The 22,699-nt window shown below is 43.4% G+C and overlaps 1 protein-coding gene across 5 annotated transcripts in view; it reads left to right on the top strand.

Annotated features, from left to right (window-relative positions):
- kdm6a (lysine (K)-specific demethylase 6A) overlaps positions 1-22,699 on the top strand; it is a 79,504-nt gene that overhangs the window by 41,159 nt on the left and 15,646 nt on the right. For all 5 annotated transcript variants that reach the window (XM_046363071.1, XM_046363062.1, XM_046363054.1 and 2 more), the window contains 7 exons: positions 7,481-7,535; positions 8,581-8,615; positions 17,954-18,047; positions 19,460-19,586; positions 20,456-20,554; positions 21,459-21,678; positions 22,214-22,384. In XM_046363071.1, the coding sequence (XP_046219027.1) occupies positions 7,481-7,535; positions 8,581-8,615; positions 17,954-18,047; positions 19,460-19,586; positions 20,456-20,554; positions 21,459-21,678; positions 22,214-22,384 (801 nt within the window). The remainder of the gene's footprint in view (positions 1-7,480; positions 7,536-8,580; positions 8,616-17,953; positions 18,048-19,459; positions 19,587-20,455; positions 20,555-21,458; positions 21,679-22,213; positions 22,385-22,699) is intronic.

Below are 22,699 nucleotides of genomic sequence, written 5' to 3'. Positions count from 1 at the left end.
TAGGTGACCTAAACTGGGACATGCTTAACACCCCATCCATCCTTCAATCTAAGCTTGATGCCCTCAATCTCACACAATTAATCAATGAACCTACCAGATATAACCCCAAATCCGTAAACACGAGCACCCTCATAGATATCATCCTAACTAACTCACCCTCCAAATACACCTCTGCTGTTTTCAACCAAGAGCTCAGTGATCACTGCCTCATTGCCTGCATCCGTAATGGGTCTGCGAGCAAACGACCTCCACTCATCACTGTCAAACGCTCCCTAAAACACTTCTGTGAGCAGGCCTTTCTAATCAACCTGGCCGGGGTATCCTGGAACGACATTGACCTCATCCCGACAGTAGAGGATGCCTGGTTATTCTTTAAAAGTGCCTTCCTCACCATCTTAAATAGGCATGCCCCATTAAAAAAAAAAAATTAGAACCAGGAATAGATATAGCCCTTGGTTCACTCCAGACTTGTCTGCCCTTGACCAGCACAAAAACATCCTGTGGTGTTCTGCATTAGCATCGAATAGACCCCGTGATATAGACCCCAGACTCCATCAGGTTTTCTTCCAGAATGGTCCTGTATTTGGCTCCATCCATCTTCCTATCAATTTAAACCATCTTCCCTGTCCCTGCTGAAGAAAAGCAGGGCCCAAACCATAATGCTGCCACCACCATGTTTGACAGTGGGGATGGTGTGTTCAGGGTGATGAGCTGTTTTGCTTTTACGCCAAACATAACGTTTTCGTTTTGCATTGTTGCCATAAAGTTCAATTTTGGTTTCATCTGACCAGAGCACCTTCTTCCACATGTTTGGTGTGTCTCCCAGGTGGCTTGTGGCAAACTTTAAACGACACTTTTTAGGATATCTTTAAGAAATGGCTTTCTTCTTGCCACTCTTCCATAAAGGCCAGATTTGTGCAATATACGACTGATTGTTGTCCTATGGACAGAGTCTCCCACCTCAGCTGTAGATCTCTGCAGTTCATCCAGAGTGATCATGGGCCTCTTGGCTGCATCTCTGATCAGTCTTCTCCTTGTATGAGCTGAAAGTTTAGAGGGACGGCCAGGTCTTGGTAGATTTGCAGTGGTCTGATACTCCTTCCATTTCAATATTATCAATTGCACAGTGCTCCTTGGGATGTTTAAAGCTTGGGAAATCTGTTTGTATCCAAATCCGGCTTTAAACTTCTTCACAACAGTATCTCGGACCTTCCTTGTTCTTCATGATGCTCTCTGCGCTTTTAATGGACCTCTGAGACTATCACAGTGCAGGTGCATTTATACGGAGACTTGATTACACACAGGTGGATTGTATTTATCATCATTAGTCATTTAGGTCAACATTGGATCATTCAGAGATCCTCACTGAACTTCTGGAGAGAGTTTGCTGCACTGAAAGTAAAGGGGCTGAATAATTTTGCACGCCCAATTTTTCAGTTTTTGATTTGTTAAAAAAGTTTGAAATATCCAATAAATGTCGTTCCACTTCATGATTGTGTCCCACTTGTTGTTGATTCTTCACAAAAAAATACAGTTTTATATCTTTATGTTTGAAGCCTGTGGCAAAAGGTTGCAAAGTTCAAGGGGGCCGAATACTTTCGCAAGGCACTGTAGCTCCTTTTGCACCACAGTATCTCTACTTGCACATCCATCTTTTGCACATCTACCATTCCAGTGTTTAATTGCCATATTGTAATTACTTCGCCACCATGGCCTATTTATTTCCTTAACTCCCTTTGACCTTATTTGCACTCACTGTATATATACTTTTTAAAAACTTTTTGTTCTACTGTATTATTGACTATGTTTTGTTCATTCATTCCATGTGTAACTCTGTGTTGTTGTATGTGTCGAACTGGTATGTTTCATCTTGGCCAGGTCGCAGTTGCAAATGAGAACTTGTTCTTATTTAGCTTGCCTGGTTAAATAAAGGTGAAATAAATAAAAAATACAAAATTGTCAGCAGCTCAAGACTTCCTTCGATATAGTGCACCAGTTGTCATTTACAAAAAATACATCATCCACCGCCCCTTTTCTTACCAGACGCCGTTGTTCTATCCTGCCTGTAGAGCGTATAACCACCCAGCTGTATGTTGATAGTGTCTTTGGTCAGCCACGACTCCGTGAAGCATAAGATGTTACCATTTTGAATGTCACATTGGTAGCTTAATCTTACACGTAGGTCATCTATTTTATTCTCCAAAGATTGCACGTTTTCTAGCAGAATGGAAGGAAGTGGGCATTTATTCGATTACCTACGAATTCTCAGAAGGCAGCCCACCCTTTGGCCCCCTTTTCTCTGCCTCCTCTTCACGCAAATCACAGGGATCTGGGCCTGTTCTAGAGAAAGCAGTACATTGTATATCGTTTGCGTCGGGCTCGTCAGACTCGTTAAAGGAAAAAAAGGATTCTGCCAGTCTGTGGTGAGTAATCGCAGTCCTGATGTCCAGAAGTTATTATCAGTCATAAAAGACGGGAGCAGCAAAGTTGTACAAAATAAGTTAAAAAAATAATGCAAATACACGAACAAAGAAACACAATCGGTTGGGGACCCAGAACTAACACCTGATGCCTAATGAACGTTGTGATGAATCAGGTGTGTTAGTTAAAGCTGGGCTGGAACAAAAGCCTGTAGCTCTCCCAAGACCAGGGTTGATGGCTTGAGGTCCAGATCATGTCTTCCTTCACATGCTTCCTAAATTTGTATTTTTATTTTTATTTATTTCACCTTTATTTAACCAGGTAGGCTAGTTGAGAACAAGTTCTCATTTGCAACTGCGACCTGGCCAAGATAAAGCATAGCAGTGTGAACAGACAACACAGAGTTACACATGGAGTAAACAATTAACAAGTCAATAACACAGTAGCGGAAAAAAGAGTCTATATACATTGTGTGCAAAAGGCATGAGGAGGTAGGCGAATAATTACAATTTTGCAGATTAACACTGGAGTGATAAATGATCAGATGGTCATGTACAGGTAGAGATATTGGTGTGCAAAAGAGCAGAAAAGTAAATAAATGTAAACAGTATGGGGATAAGGTAGGTAAAATTGGGTGGGCTATTTACCGATAGACTGTGTACAGCTGCAGCGATCGGTTAGCTGCTCAGATAGCAGATGTTTGAAGTTGGTGAGGGTGATAAAAGTCTCCAACTTCAGTGATTTTTGCAATTCGTTCCAGTCACAGGCAGCAGAGAACTGGAACGAAAGGCGGCCAAATGAGGTGTTTGCTTTAGGGATGATCAGTGAGATACACCTGCTGGAGCGCGTGCTACGGGTGGGTATTGCCATCGTGACCAGTAAACTGAGATAAGGCGGAGCTTTACCTAGCATGGGCTTGTAGATGCCCTGGAGCCAGTGCGTCTGGCGACGAATATGTAGCGAGGGCCAGCCGGCTAGAGCATATAGGTCGCAGTGGTGGGTGGTACAAGGTGCTTTATTAACAAAACGGATGGCACTGTGATAAACTGCATCCAGTTTGCTGAGTAGAGTATTGGAATCTATTTCGTAGATGACATCGCCGAAGTCGAGGATCGGTAGGATAGTCAGTTTTACTAGGGTAAGTTTGGCGGCGTGAGTGAAGGAGGCGTTGTTGCGGAATAGAAAGCCGACTAGATTTGATTTTAGATTGGAGATGTTTGATATGTCTGGAAGGAGAGTTTACAGTCTAGCCAGACACTTATGTACTTATAGATGTCCACATATTCTAGGTCGGAACCATCCAGGGTGGTGATGCTAGTCGGGCGTGCGGGTGCAGGCAGCGAACTGTTGAAAAGCATGCATTTGGTTTTACTAGCATTTAAGAGCAGTTTGAGGCCACGGAAGGAGTGTTGTATGGCATTGAAACTCGTTTGGAGGTTAGATAGCACAGTGTCCAAGGACGGGCCGGAAGTATATAGAATGGTGTCCTCTGCGTAGAGGTGGATCAGGGAATCGCCCGCAGCAAGAGCAACATCATTAATATATACAGAGAAAAGAGTCGGCCCGAGAATTGAACCCTGTGGCACCCCCATAGAGACTGCCAGAGGACCGGACAGCATGCCCTCCGATTTGACACACTGAACTCTGTCTGCAAAGTAGTTGGTAAACCAGGCAAGGCAGTCATCAAAAAAAACAAGGCTACTGAGTCTGCCGATAAGAATATGGTGATTGACAGAGTCAAGCCTTGGCAAGGTCGATGAAGACAGCTGCACAGTACTGTCTTTTATAGATGGCGGTTATGATATCGTTTAGTACCTTGAGCGTGGCTGAGGTGCACCCGTGACCGGTTTGGAAACCAGATTGCACAGCGGAGAAGGTACGGTGGGATCTGTTTGTTGACTTGGCTTTCGAAGACCTTAGATAGGCGGGGTGGATATAGGTCTGTAACAGTTTGGGTCCAGGGTGTCTCCCCCTTTGAAGAGGGGGATGACTGCGGCAGCTTTCCAATCCTTTCCGATCTCAGACGATATGAAAGGGAGGTTGAACAGGCTGGTAATAGGGGTTGCGACAATGGCGGCAGATAGTTTCAGAAATAGAGGGTCCAGATTGTCAAGCCCAGCTGATTTGTACGGGTCCAGGTTTTGCAGCTCTTTCAGAACATCTGCTATCTCGATTTGGGTAAAGGAGAACCTGGAGAGGGCTGTTGGCCGAGGTTGGAGTAGCAAGGAGGAAGGCATGGCCAGCCGTTGAGAAATGCTTGTTGAAGTTTTCGATAATCATGGATTTATCGGTGGTGACCGTGTTACCTAGCCTCAGTGCAGTGGGCAGCTGGGAGGAGGTGCTCTTGTTCTCCATGGGCTTTACAGTGTCCCAGAACCTTATGGAGTTAGAGCTACAGGGTGCAAATGTCTGCCTGAAGAAGCTGGCCTTTGCTTTCCTGACTGACTGCGTGTATTGGTTCCTGACTTCCCTGAACAGTTGCATATCGCGGGGACTATTCGATGCTATTGCAGTCCGCCACAGGATGTTTTTGTGCTGGTCGAGGGCAGTCAGGTCTGGAGTGAACCAAGGGCTATATCTGTTCTTAGTTCTGCATTTTTTGAACGGAGCATGCTTATCTAAAATGGTGAGGAAGTTACTTTTAAAGAATGACCAGGCATCCTCAACTGACGGGATGAGGTCAATATCCTTCCAGGATACCCGGGCCAGGTCAATTAGAAAGGCCTGCTCACAGAAATGTTTTAGAGAGCGTTTGACAGTGATCGGTCGTTTGACTGCGGATCCGTAGCGGATACAGGCAATGAGGCAGTGATCGCTGAGATCCTGGTTGAAGACAGCGGAGGTGTATTTGGAGGGCCATTTGGTCAGGATGACGTCTACCAGGGTGCCCTTGTTTACAGATTTAGGGTTGTACCTGGTGGGGTCCTTGATGATTTGTGTGAGCTTGAGGGCATCTATCTTAGATTGTAGGACTGCCGGGGTGTTAAGCATACCACAGTTTAGGTCACCTAACAGAACAAACTCTGAAGCTAGATGGGAGGCGATCAATTCACAAATGGTGTCCAGGGCACAGCTGGGAGCTAAGGGGGGTCGGTAGCAGGCGGCAACAGTGAGAGACTTATTTCTGGAGAGAGTAATTTAAAAAAATTAGTAGTTCGAACTGTTTGGGTATGGACCTGGAATGTATGACATTACTTTGCAGGCTATCTCTGCAGTAGACTGCAACTCCTTCCCCTTTGGCAGTTCTATCTTGACGGAAAATGTTATAGTTGCGTATGGAAATCTCAGAATTTTTGGTGGCCTTCCTGAGCCAGGATTCAGACACGGCAAGGACATCAGGGTTAGCAAAATTCTCTAAGAGCTGCAGCCACCAGAACAAGCAACTGAAACCAGTAGAGACTACATGTTGAGACTGGAGCCTGCTGCCTGCCACAAGTACAGGAGGGGGAACTACTGCTCTTATCCAGCTGGCTGGACTAACTGACTGGTTGACTAGACTGTCTGCTGCAGATGGCTTTCTGCTTGGCTGACTAGCAGGGATTATTAGTTGGGATTGGGCCGTTTGTTGCTGAGGTGTCACCCGACAGTGCAGGATGAGGATCAAAGTGATTCAGATCTCCATCCTGTCCCAAAGCAATGAGTGTAGACTTGGCTTCCCTACTGGAAAGCTTGGTGGCCCTGACCTACCACCTGGCTCTGTGTTCTGGGTTAATCTCTCTGTGAACCCTGGGTGGGGTTAACGGTTAGCCACAAGTTAACATTTGCAGTAGCATCCAGGCTAAACTCTCATCCGCCAAGCGTGAGCATTAGTGTCCAGGCTGCTCCTGAGTCCTGTCATCTGTGACAGACAGAGAGTTACTAGTGTGGGTAGAGGGAGGATTAAGTCTGTCCTTCCAAGGATGAACAGAAGGAATGTCCGCTTGGAGAAAATGAATGGACATATGATGCGGTGAGATGAAGGATTGGAGGAGGATGAGGACATTCTGCAGGTCGCCTCTGTTATCCCCCCCCTTCCCTGTTTCTCTCGCCCTCTCTGTCATGTTGCTGCAGTGTAATGGGGTCGTTGAGGTATGTGTGGTGTGTGTTTAAAGGGCTGCTTTCTGCTGCAGTGAAAAGCTGCTGCTCCGCTATGTCTGCTGCTGGTGTGTCTGTCTGAGTGACTAGCCTCCCCTTCACCTGGTGGGTGCACATCTGAAGAGACTGGATAGGTAAAAAATTATATGTCAAGGAGCCCTCTGGAAGGTTAGGTGAGGCTATCGCAATATTGATTACACCTATCCAGTCTCATTCAGATTTACAAACGCTAGACTAGGGGGAGTTGGGAAAATGATATCACCCACAGAGAGTTGAGGAGACGTTGCAGCAGGATCCTGGAGGCTAGTCCCATAGGCCAGGGGTTCTCAAACCTCTCCTTGTGGGACCCTCAGCCGTTCTATGTATTTGAACTATTCCACAGCTATAGCACACCTGATTTTTTTGTATAGCACAACTAATCATCAAGCCCTTGACTAGGTGAAGCTGATTAGTTCAGGGATTCAACAAAATCGTGAATTGTCTGCGGGTCCCCATGGAGAGGTTTGACAACCACTGCCATTGGCAACCCTGTCTTTGTGTATGCACTCTGTCTGTTGCCCCGTTAGACCATCCATTGGATCAGTTTCACGTTATACTTTTTAAGCAGACGTTTGTCAGCCTGGAGGAACCAGACGTGTGTGTCTTTCGTGTAAAATGCTGAACCTTCCTAACCGTCATATAGGAACAAAGTTGCATGGAAACCCTCCAACGATGACTTTCTCTCTCTCTCTCTCTGTCTCTCTCTCTCTCTGTCTCTCTGTCTCTCTCTCTCTGTCTCTCTCTGTCTCTCTCTCTGTCTCTCTCTCTGTCTCTCTCTCTGTCTCTCTCTCTGTCTCTCTCTCTGTCTCTCTCTCTCTCTCTCTCTCTCTCTCTCTCTCTCTCTCTCTCTCTCTCTCTCTCTCTCTGTCTCTCTGTCTCTCTGTCTCTCTGTCTCTCTGTCTCTCTGTCTCTCTCTCTCTCTCTCTCTCTCTCTCTCTGTCTCCAGCATTTTCAACTGGCTTTGATTGACTCCAACCCCTGCACTTTGTCCAAAGCTGAAAGTAAGTAACATTACACCCCCATTTCTCTCTCTGCATGCACAAACAGCATTCCTCTCCTGTTTGGTACCATCACTGAAACCCCAATTCTTTACCTCTCTCTCCTTTTCTCTCCCAGCATGTTGATTTAGGTAGGCGAGCTGATGTGTTGCTGGATTATTAAATATGACATTGTCAAGTTGACCATTTCTCAGTATTAACCACAAAAAGAAAAGGCCACAGAATGCCGGCTGGATATTTTTATAATTTGATTATTTCCTCCCAGTTGTCATGCCATTTCCCCACAGCCCGTTTGCCTGAGACGGGGGTTGTCAAGGAGACGCACACACACACACACACACACACACACACACACACACACACACACACACACACACACACACACACACACACACACACACACACACACACACACACACACACACACACACACACACACACACACACACACACACACACACACACACACACACACACACACACTCCGAACGCCTGCCTAAGACTGGGTTGCCTAGGAGACAGCATTAGGGGGGATCGGCATAAAGTACATCGGCAGAGCTGAGACTCTGACACACACTTACATGTGAGCAGTTTCATCTACACACACACACACACACACACACACACACACACACACACACACACACACACACACACACACACACACACACACACACACACACACACACACACACACACACACACACACACACACACACACACACACACACACACACACACACACACACACACACACAGGGGACCTAACCTCCCCCTCTCCCATCTGTAACCACACACCATGCAGACTACTTTGGTCTGCACCCATCTTTTCCCCACAGGGATACAGAAAACAGTACATGGATTCATTTGCTATAGCTCTCTGTAAAAACATGTTTTTCTTCAATCATTAATTTCTACCAGTTGTTGCTGTAGCTTCTGTTTTGGTTGCATCACTAGGGGAAATGTGAGAGAGCACCCTATGTAAGTGATTATTCTCCTGTCCTGTGTATCAGTTTATATCTCTTGCTCTCTCTTTTTCTATTCACAGTTCAGTTCCACATCGCTCATTTATATGAGATTCAGGTAAGAAATCCATCCTTATTCCCTCCTCTTCTCTAGTGCTGGTAGTAAAGGCTGCACTGCTGTAGCAGCCAGGTTTTTACCTCAAGTGGGTGCTACATATTGGTGGTGGGTCGGTTGAGTATGCCCCATAAAATGAATGGCTTCTTTCTCCTTAGTAAATATACATCTCTATATATTTCTATTAGGGATGCACCGATATTACATTTTTGGCCGATACCAATACCCAATATTTTCCTTGCCCAAAAAAACTATACTGATATTTTAAAATGTTGCGCTTTTAAGCATTCTAGTACAGTTAAATAGTTCACACACACACACGGACCAAAAAGTAATTTTGTTGGCATTTACCTATGTCCCCATTACCAGTAAAAATAATCGAAACCTATTTATTTCACTTACTTGCTGTGCTGTAGAGGTCGACCTATTATGATTTTTCCATGTCGATACCGATTATGATTTTTCCATTTAGCAGACGCTTTTATCGACTTACAGTCATGTGTGCATACATTTGGAGGACCACTAAAAATGCCAACTGAGCTACAGAAGGATTAATATATATACTTTTAATAATGACAATTACAACAATACTGAATGAACAATGAACACTTATTTTAACTTAATAAAATCAATTTAGTCTCAAATAAACAATGAAACATGTTCAATTTGGTTTAAATAATGCAAAAACAGTGTTGGAGAAGAAAGTTAAAGTGCAATGTGTGCCATGTAAAAAAGCTAATGTTTAAGTTCCTTGCTCAGAACATGAGAACATAAGAAAGCTGGGGGTTCCTTTTAACACAAGTCTTCAATTTTCCCAGGTAAGAAGTTTTAGGTTGTAGTTATTATAGGAATTATGACGCATTGACTCGTTCTCTCTATACCATTTGTATTTCATATACCTTTGAATATTGGATGTTCTTATAGGCACTTTAGTATTGCCAGCCTAATCTCGGGAGTTGATAGGTTTGAAGTCCTAAACAGCGCTGTGCTTCAAGCATTGCTAAGAGCTGCTGGCAAACGCAGTAAAGTGCTGTTTGAATGAATGCTTACAAGCCTTCGGCTGCCTACCACCGCTTAGTCAGACTGCTATATCAAATCATAGAATTAATTATTTAAAAAAACAGAAATAGGAGCCTTTGGTCCTTAATATGGTCAAATCTGGAAACTATAATTTCGAAAAACAAGACAAATCGGCTATGCCGGTTAATCGGTCGACCTCTACTGTGCTGTTTCATTGTTCATTCTCAACCAGGATTTCATCATACATGTCAAGGAGTGAAGTTTCCGCTCTGTCTATCTGTGGTCTCTCTTCCTCGGTGTACATCTTGTCCAGCTGTGTCTGTAACATTTCACATGAACCCTGTTTCTGGTCTGCATCGAAGTAGCGGTCCTTGTACCTAGCATTGAGCATGCTGGCGACACAGTAATTAAAGAGGCTCAGAGAGAATGCCACCGAATCGCTTGTTCACAGCCTTGAGTACTTTTCTAAGTTTTAACCCCACAGTCTGTGTTTGCAGTTATGTTGAGCAGGCGTATCAATGCCATGACAGAGGGTATCACGTCTGCTGCATACGCGGTTGTTCGAATGGCGCTAGGAGTGTGTTTGTGTTTTCAAGTTGCAATACGGCTTTCCTCAGTACAAAATCCGTGTCGCCCCACTGTGCTGTCAGACTCGGCATGCTCACGGGGCTGACATCGCTGGTCCAAATGTTAGCCGTGAAGCTAATAGCAGTGACGCCCATAGCAAGTAGCTCATAGATGTGCGTTTCGGTAGGGCAACATCTGAAAAATAGTGCCTACTTGGTAGTGTGTGCCTGTGCTCAAGGTGCTCGATAGGGAACGGTTGATTGTCAAGGGCAATGAATTCCATTCTTGGTGTTAACCTATTCACACGTACCATCACACGGGTGTGATCATTCTACAGTGGTCCCTGTAGAATGTAAAACACAATTGAGTAAAACACTCTCTGGAAATGGAAAGTAATCCTGCGATGGGTAGTTTCTGCGTGCTGCCATGCTTTTTTCTCTCTCACGGTAACCAAATATAATAAGAGAAGACAAGATGCGTTTGGTCTGTTTATAGTATGTATGTTGGGTGTGTCGTCTACCATCGTTCACATCCCACCATTCATATCCGGAAGTTCTCAAAAAATGAGTGAACCTTTACTCACCTCATTTTGTTATAACATCTTTGGTCCCACAGACGATTACGTGAAACCAAGAATGCTTTGTAGCTCATCATAATCAGTACAAACTTCAACAACAAAAAATTACATGTGCCCATTATAATCTATGCAAAAATCAGAATGCATGATTTGTCAATAGAACTTTAAAACATGTGAATAAAACAGTAAATGTATAAATAATTACCACACAAAACATTTTCTGATAGTGATTTATTGATACAAGTGACATGTGTCAGCAGTCAATTACGTAACCTCTCACTTCCACTCTGAGCCATTGAGTGTTGTTGTTTACAGTGGGGCAAAAAAGTATTTAGTCAGCCACCAATTGTGCAAGTTCTCCCACTTAAAAAGATGAGAGGCCTGTAATTTTCATCATAGGTACACTTCAACTATGACAGACAAAATGAGAAAAAAAATCCAGAAAATCACATGTAGGATTTTGAATGAATTTATTTGCAAATTATGGTGGAAAATAAGTATTTGGTCAATAACAAAAGTTTATCTCAATACTTTGTTATATACCCTTTGTTGGCAATGACAGAGGTCAAACGTTTTCTGTAAGTCTTCACAAGGTTTTCACACACTGTTGCTGGTATTTTGGCCCATTCCTCCATGCAGATCTCCTCTAGAGCAGTGATGTTTTGGGGCTGTTGCTGGGCAACACGGACTTTCAACTCCCTCCAAAGATTTTCTATGGGGTTGAGATCTGGAGACTGGCTAGGCCACTCCAGGACCTTGAAATGCTTCTTACGAAGCCACTCCTTTGTTGCCCGGGCGGTGTGTTTGGGATCATTGTGGCGGCAGGGTAGCCTAGTGGTTAGAGCGTTGGACTAGTAACCGGAAGGTTGCAAGTTCAAACCCCCGAGCTGACAAGGTACAAATCTGTTCTGCCCCTGAACAGGCAGTTAACCCACTGTTCCCAGGCTGTCATTGAAAATAAGAATATGTTCTTAACTGACTTGCCTGGTTAAATATAAAAGGTAAAATTAAAAAAATATATATCAAATTATAGTTTTGGCAAGTCGGTTAGGACATCTACTTTGCGCAGGACACAAGTAATTCTTCCAACAATTGTTTACAGACAGATTATTTCACAATTCCAGTAGGTCAGAAGTTTACATACACTAAGTTGACTTTAAATCGCTTGGAAAATTCCAGAAAATGATAGGCTAATTAACATAATTTGAGTCAATTGGAGGTGTACCTGTGGATGTATTTCAAGGCCTACCTTCAAACTCAGTGCCTCTTTGCTTGAAATCATGGGAAAATCAAAAGAAATCAGCTAACTTCTGAATTCACCTGTGTACATATGTGATAAAAAAACAAACAGGGATGGCTGTGTACATGCTACATCTCCTCTGCTGTAATTTTTATGATGCGGACACCAAGGAGATTACATTTCATATGAAGCTGCATCAGATGCTGCTCATGTTTCATAATAATAACAACAAGGAAAGATGTATCTAGACTGGAGCGTGGTCACAATGTCCACATCCATTTAGGCCAGGAATTATCGGGGTGCAGCTGGATACAATGACCAACCAGCTCACCCATAAAAACATCTGAAATATCACCAGGGTCACCAAGCTTTGCAACTCTGGCCTAAACCCATCTTAAAATTCATAGAAAAACGTATTCAAATGTTAGCGGTAAGAAAACGAATTAAAACATTACGATTGCTGGTTCACTATAGTTTTTTACTCATACAGGGCTTTACATTTTCCTTGCATATGTTCCTAAATATTTAACTGTGCGACCTGGAATCTTTTTTTTGGGAGCAAGGTCTTTTTTGCGAAAACAATGCATGACCATCATATTTCTTATTTTTATCATATAAAGAATGTAGCCAGCTACATTTCCTAATGTTTTGCTTAAAGTTAATCTTGCAATTCATCCGAGAAAAGTAGGCTGGCTACACCTAGATAAGTACTGTATAAAAGTAGCTACACTTCAGCCAGAGCACTGTCAGAAGCATTTTAGATCTGCGTTTACAAAGCGGTATCATATGGATGATCTTTTTTTTTCCTGCTTAAAAAAACGCAGACTTCTGCGTTAACTAGCAGGTTAAACTTAGGGGTTGTGTTATCAAAGTGGATGAATTCATAAGGTGATGCAGCATCATATTGTATTACCCTTCTGCCGTGTTTGAGAAGTCAACGCGCTTTGGATGAGTTCTCTGTTCACAGCTGCCACTGCTATCCTTTTGTCTCCTCTCTGTTCTTCGCCAGTCTGCTCCTTCCCCCCCATTCTCCTCCAGACTCCACACAGACACAGCCTGTACACATGCTGCTCCAGAGCCAGTACTGTTCTTCCTTCAGACAAGCATACGTCAAAACTTTGTTCATTTGCACAATATTTGCTTGTAAAACATCAAAACTCACCAAAAATGACATTCAGTAGCTCCTACCTATATATGTGAGCTGAATTGCCTTTCTTTGCCATTTTAAATTTACATTTGCGCTCGTTAGCATATTTAGCTAGCAGCCTCCATGGAAATACGCGATTACTTTTGCCAATATGGTTAGCATTCTGGTAATAGACACCCAATTGGGATTTTTTTCTTCGTTTTCTGACGCCCCTTGAGTACTAAACCTGTAATACCATAAATCCCGGGATGAGAGAAGGTATGATGATATGAAAATCTCGATACCACCCAAATTTATACTTCAGCTACGATGTAGGCGTTATTTATAAACGTTTTATAAACATTACACATCAAATAGCCTAACAATGAGGGAAACAAGTTTAATTTGATTTAACTCCAGACTCCCCGGGTCTCCTGAAGTCCTCTTTTTTTTGTGCAAATGTTTTCACCACAGCCTGTGGGTCCAGGTTGCAGGCCCAACTGTTTATTATACTGAGTATTGCCAACCCAGACAGTCTTTCCTGAGACATTGTGCATTATACGTCCATTGCGCTGCACACATTTTAAACTTTGTCTTGAATGATGCATGCCAAGATACACCAGAGATAATGGACTGTTGATATTGCAACCACACAACTCAAACGCCGATTCACCAGGATGAACAAAAATCCCAAATCGCTTTTAGGTTCAAGCAAACCAGAACTGTCCGCTAAATATGATAATCTGTTTGCATCTACATCTTATTGGTGGTCCAGTATCAAGACGACCTGTCCCCAGAGCTTCCTATACAGTTAATCTATTTTCTTAATGTGTTGAGGCCAGCAATTAAGGAGAACGAGGCTTAATTACAGATGTTGCAGTACTGCTGTATTTGAAGCACTCTTCGCTTCTGCCCAGCTTCCTTGTTGTTGCTATGGCAATCAAGCTGTTTCTTTCCATCCCTGAAACTATCACTTGTGTGGAGTGATTGTTTTCTAAACTAAAACTCATAAAGAACTACATAGGATGCATTAGGCTCTAGGTCTGATATGAGCTTTTGAAAACCTGAGTAAGCTCCACTCATTGCACTGGCGCCGTCGTAACCTTGACCATAGCATTTGTTCGCTGATATCCCCCTTATAATTTCTATCAGTTTAATTATTTATTTTTCAAGGCCCGGGGCAGTTTTTCAGTCACATTCCTGAAGCAAACTCTTAGCTTTCTAGTACATATGGAAATTAAAGATGTTTATGAATAAAATTACTTTTACAGGGTTACTGTCAAAATTATTTGCTACATTTTAAAATATACATTGGTGACAGGCGCATGAGCCTCCAGAGCTCGTACCCCCCACCCCTTGAGGGGGCTGTGGGGATGTCCGGTTCGCCAGTGAGCTATGTCCGGTTCGCCATAGCTACACTATGCCTGATCCACTTAAGGCGTCAGCATGATTCAGTTTGTCTGGCGCCTAGCCGAACGAGTATGCTCGTAAACTCCCTTAAAAGACTTTCACTTGAAAAACAAGAAAAAAAGCAGCAATAATACGGTTTGTCCATTTTGAGATGCCGTAGCAAGATAACTCACGAAATCTGTCATTCATTTTGCTGTTTTTGGCGAAGAGATCTTAGTCACACAATTTTACAACTAACTAAGATGTTAGTCGTCTCTCATTGAATGACAACACAACTTTATTGAAGAATCCCTACTGTTAACCAATCACCAACGAAGGGGTGTAGAATTCGGTTTGCCTCCAGAAAAATAATTGTATGCCCGAACAGCCGAAAAAACCCTCAAAGTTCAAAACGAACAAAACGTCACAAAATGTCATCATAATATATACACAAACTCTAACGAAATGTTTCGGCTGGGAAGCATGCGGACGCCTTTACTCATTGCTAGCCTGCACTGGGAGTCTGGGCTGCAGTCATGCTGCACACAAGTTAACACACTTAAATAATGCAACACAGCATGTACGAATGCTGTGTACAAATGTCGAAACTGTTAATTATTGTTTGCAACAAAAAAATAACCTTACAGGTTAGAACACTTTACAATAGAAGAAGATACCGGTAGCTTCCAGCTTTTGTAGGCTAACTTTCCTTGCTAGCTGAAAGCTAAAGCTAACATCAATCCACCCTAGTAGTTTATTTGTTATAATATGCAATCCATAATGCAAAATATGCTAATTTGGTCTCTCTCTCTCATGTCTCTCCCAAAGATTATTTATTGCCTCAGCAAACTGACTGCCTCATGAATAACAGGCTGCGCAATGAATAAGCTACTTCTTTGCAAATGTTCAACAGTACAAAATAAGTCACAAATGGAAGGGAAACTGATTGTTTGTCATATGTAGCCCCATGAAATCAGCCAAGACAAGCTCAATAACTAAATGCATGTTCACACTCCTATTGAATATGCATTCAACTGTATTGTGGATAAGGCTACATCTTGATTTACCCAGTTAATCAATAGAGATTTACTATTCAAATAATGGTAATTTCTGTAATTCGATTGTATAATTGATTCATTAACACATACATAGCAGCACCTGAAAAATGTTGGATGTAAATATATATATATATATATATATATATATATATATATATATAATCTGTCTGGATCAAGTGCCATTGTGTGACTGGCTAATATGCCTTATTTTTTCCCATGGTATCATTTTGGTATCGAGTATCATGATAGACTATTGTGATACTAAACCTGGTATCGAAGTCAAAATTCTGGTATCGTGACAACACTAACTACCTACAGTAATGGATGTTACTGTTTCATCGGGGAACAAAAATTAAGTAAACAAACGTAAATTGCTGAATTAACGTTATGTTTTTTATTTCATGCAGCCACAGAATAGATGAGGCTAAAAAAAAATGAATTCGAATTTCACATAGTTTAAGTAAGCAAGTCAAATAAAAAAGGAAAATTAGCAGCATTCACATTGTAGTCAGGCACGGCAATCTTCATCAGCCTCAGAAAGCCAGCTCTCTCAACAATTTGAAATGGCATCATGTCCTTTGCAATGTAATATGAAAGGGCTGCACTAAGGTCTTGAGCATTTTTTTGATGTGGGTGCCTAAGCAGCCTGCCTTTTTAAATACTTGCTTGAGTGTCTGTGTCACAACTGTAGATGATGAGGGACCAGTAGCGTCACTGGGTTTGCCTGCTGCATACCCACTCTGTAAACAAGGGAATAGCAAATTTATTATTATTATTGGTGTTTTATTATTATTATTCTTCTGTGTTGCATTTGAGTATATGCAATGACCCCATGCACAATTTACATAAATACAAATGAGTCTTAAGAAGACAGTGATAGTATTTGCAATGATCCCAACAATCAACATAAAAACATGAGTCTTGTATAGGAGGAGGAGTCCATAGTGTTTCTCCTGTTGGAACACTTTTACAACCAAGTCGACGTCTGATGGATTTTAAATTAACAAAATATGTTGGTTGGGTAACTAAACTACATAAGGTGTTATTGTGTGCAATGGGAGAATAGAGTCTGCAGACACACGACCCATACAGCAGCAGAACAACGTGTAGTGTTTTTACAACAGTAGGTGACACTGAAAGCTTCAGTTTACATTATAGACAAGCTATTAGCAAGTTAGACAGACTAACCATGACATTTTCTGCCGTTTCAAAGTTCCCACATCATGCATTGAGCTAAAAGTTAACTTACCGTGGATTCGCTATAAAGTAGTGGGTGGTGATCACGAAGATGAGTCAAGAGATTAGAAGTTTTGCCCCCTTCGCAGCAATATATATTTTTTGCATGTTCTGCAGACAGGGTGACCATCTTCGATTATGTTTCCCTCAGCACTCTTGTAAAACCCAAAATACGACCACACTTCAGATTTGGTCCTCGTAGAAGGCTGAAGAATCTCCCGAGCCGATGTCACTGCCTTCCGCCATGTTTTCACACGAAACAAAACCCACGTTGCATGCTGCGCCTGCGTCAGACTGTTGCTGACTGTGGTTGATGCTGGACAGTATTTACTGTGCGCATTTCAAACCCGTGGTAACCAAACACGGTTTTAATAATAATTACAATTTGTGACTGTAATACTAATCGTGGGTAAATTTACCGTGGTTTGTGATACCGGTAACTGTTTCATCCTTAAAGGGTACACAGTATCTCTCGTGTTGAGTTGGTAATGGTTGGTGGATTAGAACCTGGTGCTGGGTGTATTGCCCTATAGTAACTTTGTTTACCCTGACATGGGTTTTATGGTGGCCAGACAGGAAGAGCCCAGGGCCAGACTGCTGTGCGTGTGTGTGTGTCGAGGGCTTTCGAGGCTGCAGACATGGAGGCAGGTCGCTCTAGTGATGGAGTAAAAGAAGATAAGAACAGAGACCTCCAAACTACACACACACACAACTAGATCAGACTCGAGGTCAGTTAGAAAAATAAACACATCTTTGTCCAGTGTGGCTTCTCAGGTTTCCCCAGATAAAAACTGAAGGTGGGATGATTAACGCATACACACACACCACTTAAAACCTGTCCGACGTGTTAAGTCTGGCCTGTCCTGTCCCAGACTGACCCTCCCCCTGTCGTGTGTGTGTGTGTGGTCAGTCTGAAAGGCCTCACATTGTTGGATTGGTCTGAGGAGGTGTCCAGACTTCTTTGTGTCTGACCAGTGAGACCATAAAACATACTGACCCTTCTTTCTGGCTAAATCAACCCTTCTCTCTCTCTCTTCTCTCTCTCTTCTCTCTCTTCTCTCTCTCTCTCTCTCTCTCTCTCTCTCTCTCTCTCTCTCTCTCTCTCTTTCCCCCCTTGTCATTCTGCAGAAGAAATTCAGAGCAGCAAAAGAAGCATATGAGAGTTTACTACAGACAGAGAATATTCCTGCACAGGTGAAGGCTACTACACTGCAACAACTGGGTAAGTCCTTCAGTCTCTCTCGTATATACTACTTTGTCAGACTGTCATTTGTTGAAAGAAAATGCGTTACTTGTTCCCATGTCATTTTCATAACAACCTATCATTTCCTTTGGTTTTGTTGAATATGTTGAAAAACGTATCCTAGTTTGTTTTTGGAAGGTTTTGATATGAAAAGTGCTGTCTTTTACATTTTATAGTCAAAAGGGAAAGTGCAACACTCATCTTTTTCAAGCTATATAAATTGGTTGCTAGAATTTTGTAGAGCAGTGTCTATAGGTGGTGTGTTTTTATATATTTAGTTGTTAGTTACTGACCACATTTGTGCCCCTTCAAAATAGTCTAGGTTAAATACCATGTACAATGCATTGCTAAAGATATAGTACTTTGTATTTGTTGTTGATGGTACTAATATGAACTAGGTGTATAAGGTTGATAACACAGGGTTGCATCATGCATTGTGTTCTGGGATATGTTGTGCACGGTATTCCCAGCTGGACAGTTTTCCCAGATCTCCACTTCTTCTCTGCTCCCTTCCCTGTTTTCCCAAGTCTCTCCCAATCCTCCAGTGTCCGATGCAACAGCTCATTATGGAGGTGTTAGTTTGTGTACCCCAACCCCCATGCTACACACAACCACAGACACACACCTCTCCAATGTCGTCCTCTCCAAACACACAGTCTTTTTTCTTGCCATCCTCCCTGGTTAAGAATGTTCCCTCGGTCGTAAAGCCATTCTCTCTTTCTGCCCTGACGGCCATTCTCTCTTTCTGCCCTGACGGCGGCTCTGCCAGGGTTGTCATGGTGACCTCCCAGCAAGGCTCGCCACAGGTGTTGAGGGGAGCGAGTGGGAAGTGTGTGTATGTCTCTGTGTATGCCCGTCCTTAGGGAAGTGTGTGTATGCCCGTCCTTAGGGAAGTGTGTGTGTGTGTGGAGAGGGGAGGGAGCCCCTGGGGACTTGTTTAGGCCTTTGAAGACATGGCTGGTGTGTGTATGGAGGAGGAATCTCCCTCTCTCTCCCTCCCTCCCACTTTCTGCTCTCTCCCTCCCTCTTCTTTAGAAAGCTCTAGACAGACAAGCCATTTGGTCCGTTTATGAGACTGGAGCTTTTACACACCAGACAGACAGAGCAGTATCTCTGAGCCTGACAGTGTAGTACTATACCAGTGTATAGTGAATATTAGTGTAATATTAGTCACTCCAGCTGTACCATTGTTATCCGATCTAGCTAGCCTTGGTAATAGACTAGCAGAAAGACCTGCTGGATCAGTGGTGGTGAGAGTTACTATTGCAGACAGTGAAGTGTAGGGTGCTGCTAGCTAGTGGTGCTGTTGACCAGCTAGCAGAAGGCTAGCCCTGCACCCAGACTAGTGGTGGCAGTTGTTGGATCCTCCTAACTCGTCTGGTCTCCTCCAGGCTGGATGCATCACACAGTGGAGCTGTTAGGGGACAAAGGCTCCAAGGACAGCTATGCCATCCAGTGTCTGCAGAAGTCGCTAGAAGCAGACCCCAATTCTGGACAGTCCTGGTACTTCCTCGGCAGGTAAGAGGCTTTCCTTTTCTTTTGTTGACATTTTCTTTCATAGTGAATTTCTACTGGCTCTAGTTACCCTCCAGTAGGTGTGTAAGGTTCAACAGCAGTGTATTGAGTAGTACTCTGCCCATAAGACAGCAAAGCTCACCAGACTTGTCTGTTCTCTCCTACTGGGTTCAGCCCCAGTCTCACCTGTTTCTCTACATTCTACAGGCCTAGACAGTAGCCGTTTCAGAGCTTCGTTGTCTACTTTTCTGATCACACTGATTATTGATTATTGATCAGTCTCACTTCTCACTGGGAAGCTCATTTTTGTTACACAGAAACCTACAGATGAATAGCTCTAATTGTATTTATTTTTTTATTTCAGTTTGCCTTTCTGCTAATCTACATAATTGTATTATGACTTAGACTTATTTGATCCATTTGATTATGAATCATTAGGGTACAGTTGACATGGTTGGGCTAGTGCTAACCTAAAGTAGCATGTGTGGAAGAAATGCCTCGATCCCCTACATACTGGTCTTGACGAGAATACAAAAAACTGTCGGGGGAGGTTCTCTTCAGCACTGCTTAACCAAACCAATACATGTGGAGGATGCTACATATAGAAATTGTATCTATATTTTTTTTTCATTGGAATTTCTGAAAATGTCCATAATATATGCAGCAGTCGTGGAATGATAAGGTTTCACAGTATTACTTACCTGCCAGTGTTGTGATATTCTCATATTGATTTCTCCCACCGGAGCGGCCACTTTGTGGTTGTGTTACCCAGCCAACGTAGAAATGTCTCTGCCATGATGTCTCTCTGACTGTATCTTTGTATTCATGCTCATGTTGATAAGTAACCAAGCATGTTGTGTGTTTCTCTCCAGGTGCTACTCCAGTATTGGGAAAGTCCAGGATGCCTTCATCTCCTACAGACAGTCCATTGACAAGTCTGAGGCCAGCGCTGATACCTGGTGCTCCATAGGGTAAGACCTGACTCACTGCAGCTAGCGCTGATACCTGGTGCTCCATAGGGTAAGACCTGACTCACTGCAGCCAGCGCTGATACCTGGTGCTCCATAGGGTAAGACCTGACTCACTGCAGCCAGCGCTGATACCTGGTGCTCCTTAGGGTAAGACCTGACTCACTGCAGCCAGCGTATACTCAACTGTCTGGCTGTAGGACCCTTGGAGAAGTCATGAAGGATAATCTGATGGAGTGTAGTGTTTCACAGGTTGTTTTTTCAGCAGCGGTGGCAAAGTTGGGGAGGGGGCTTGCCGGCTGTGGGCGTGGCCAATGGCACAGTTTTAAAAGCCCTCTTGGATGCAGAGACCCAATTTTGCCGTTTTAAAGCTAGTTTCCTAAAATTCTACACATTTTCCCATGGCTTATGCTGTGTTCTTATGTTATCTGAGTGATTTCAAGCAGTATAAATAAATCACTGGGGGCCCCATGCCATGACATTTATGGAATTTTAGATTCTTCCTGTCTGTCAAGGTTTTAATCGTTGAAGTTTACACTGAAACTTTTTACCATCCCCTATATGCTAAATGCATATAGGGGAAACACTGGAGTGGATGTGGGTGTTGGCCATAGCAATAGGATTGTAACAGCAGTATTAGCCTATATCTACAGTCTTGGTTCTGTACCGTCTCAAGGGAAACTGCAGCTCAGGGGCCCTCTAAGGGGCTGGTTTGGACCCTAGGGGACCCTGCAGCTCCACACTGCAACAGGAGAGGCAGAGAGGGAGTTAGAGGTCCTTAGCAAGTGAAGTATGGATAGAGTTTGGGTGTGGCCACCCGAGGGAGAGGGTACACTAAAAACCCTGCCCCCTTCTCCCCAGTCACTCATTCTTTCTCACTTTCTCTCTCCCTCCCTCTCTCCCCTAGTGTGCTGTACCAGCAGCAGAACCAGCCTATGGATGCACTGCAGGCCTACATTTGTGCAGTGCAGCTGGACCACAGCCACGCAGCCGCCTGGATGGACCTGGGCACGCTCTATGAATCCTGCGGGCAGCCGCACGACGCCATCAAGTGTTACATCAACGCCACCCGCAGCAAGTCCTGCACTAACACCGCCGCCCTCACACACCGCATTAAGCTGCTGCAGGTAGGCAGGCAGGGAGGGAGGGATACACATGCAGAGATGTACACACATGCACACACCAACCAACCAGTAACCAAAGATTTCAGCTGGCCCTTTTCTGTTAAATGTTGTGGTGTGTGTTGGGTTGTTTTGTGCTTTGTTGTGTTGTGGTGTATCATGCAAGTGTTTTAAGAGCTCTATTTTGTACAATTATTTATTGTTGATTTTATGGACTGTGACGTAATTCTGTGATTTTTGGTTTGACTCATTGATATATGAACACTGATTCATATTGATGCGATACTACACATTCTCATCAGTAATCGTAAAGACAATCTCATGGCATTGACCATTCTTTGAGTGATTATTTTCATTTGACTTTATATCATCTCTGAAGAGGCTGTATTGAAGAGTACCTATACTATAACTGATTGACTTAGTAGAAAGTATTAAAGTACTATACTCCACAAAGTGCTCAGTACGTAGTGCCACTGGATTGTCCTACCATACCGTAAACCAGTACTGAAATGTGTCTTTACGCCATTTCCTCCTCCTATAGGCTCAGTTGTGTAACCCTCAGCCAGGTAGTCTTGCGGGGGGGAAGGGTACTAAAATGCTTCCTAGTATTGAGGAGGCGTGGAGCCTGCCCATCCCCGCTGAGCTCACCTCCAGACAGGGGGGCCTGAACACTGCAGCAGGCAGCCCAGGGTCACAGACACAGCAGCAGCAGGTGAGACCACTAGAGACCGATAACACCCAGCTAACAAATCCTTACTACTACTACTGCTACTGCCTGTCCTGTCCTGGTGCATCTCAATAGTCTTCTCCTTTCCTCCTTTTCTCTCCTCTCATTGGCACTGATTGGAAAACTCAGAATAGGTGAAAAACAGTGGATGCCCACAGACAATATTTGCATTCATCTGTCTAGAAGCGTTTGCATCAGTGCAGAAAAAGCGAAGGAGTTGAGACGAGAATCGCCCTCACTAACACTAACCTCACATATAGTAGATCTAGTAGATGAAATTCTCTGTGTGGTTCCTAATAC

The sequence above is a fragment of the Oncorhynchus gorbuscha genome, linkage group LG01, assembly GCF_021184085.1.
Source record: "Oncorhynchus gorbuscha isolate QuinsamMale2020 ecotype Even-year linkage group LG01, OgorEven_v1.0, whole genome shotgun sequence".
In the NCBI taxonomy this organism is placed as follows: Eukaryota; Metazoa; Chordata; class Actinopteri; order Salmoniformes; family Salmonidae; genus Oncorhynchus; species Oncorhynchus gorbuscha.
The sequence above is the reverse complement of the archived record's forward strand: the minus strand, read 5'-3'. Positions and strand labels throughout refer to the sequence as shown.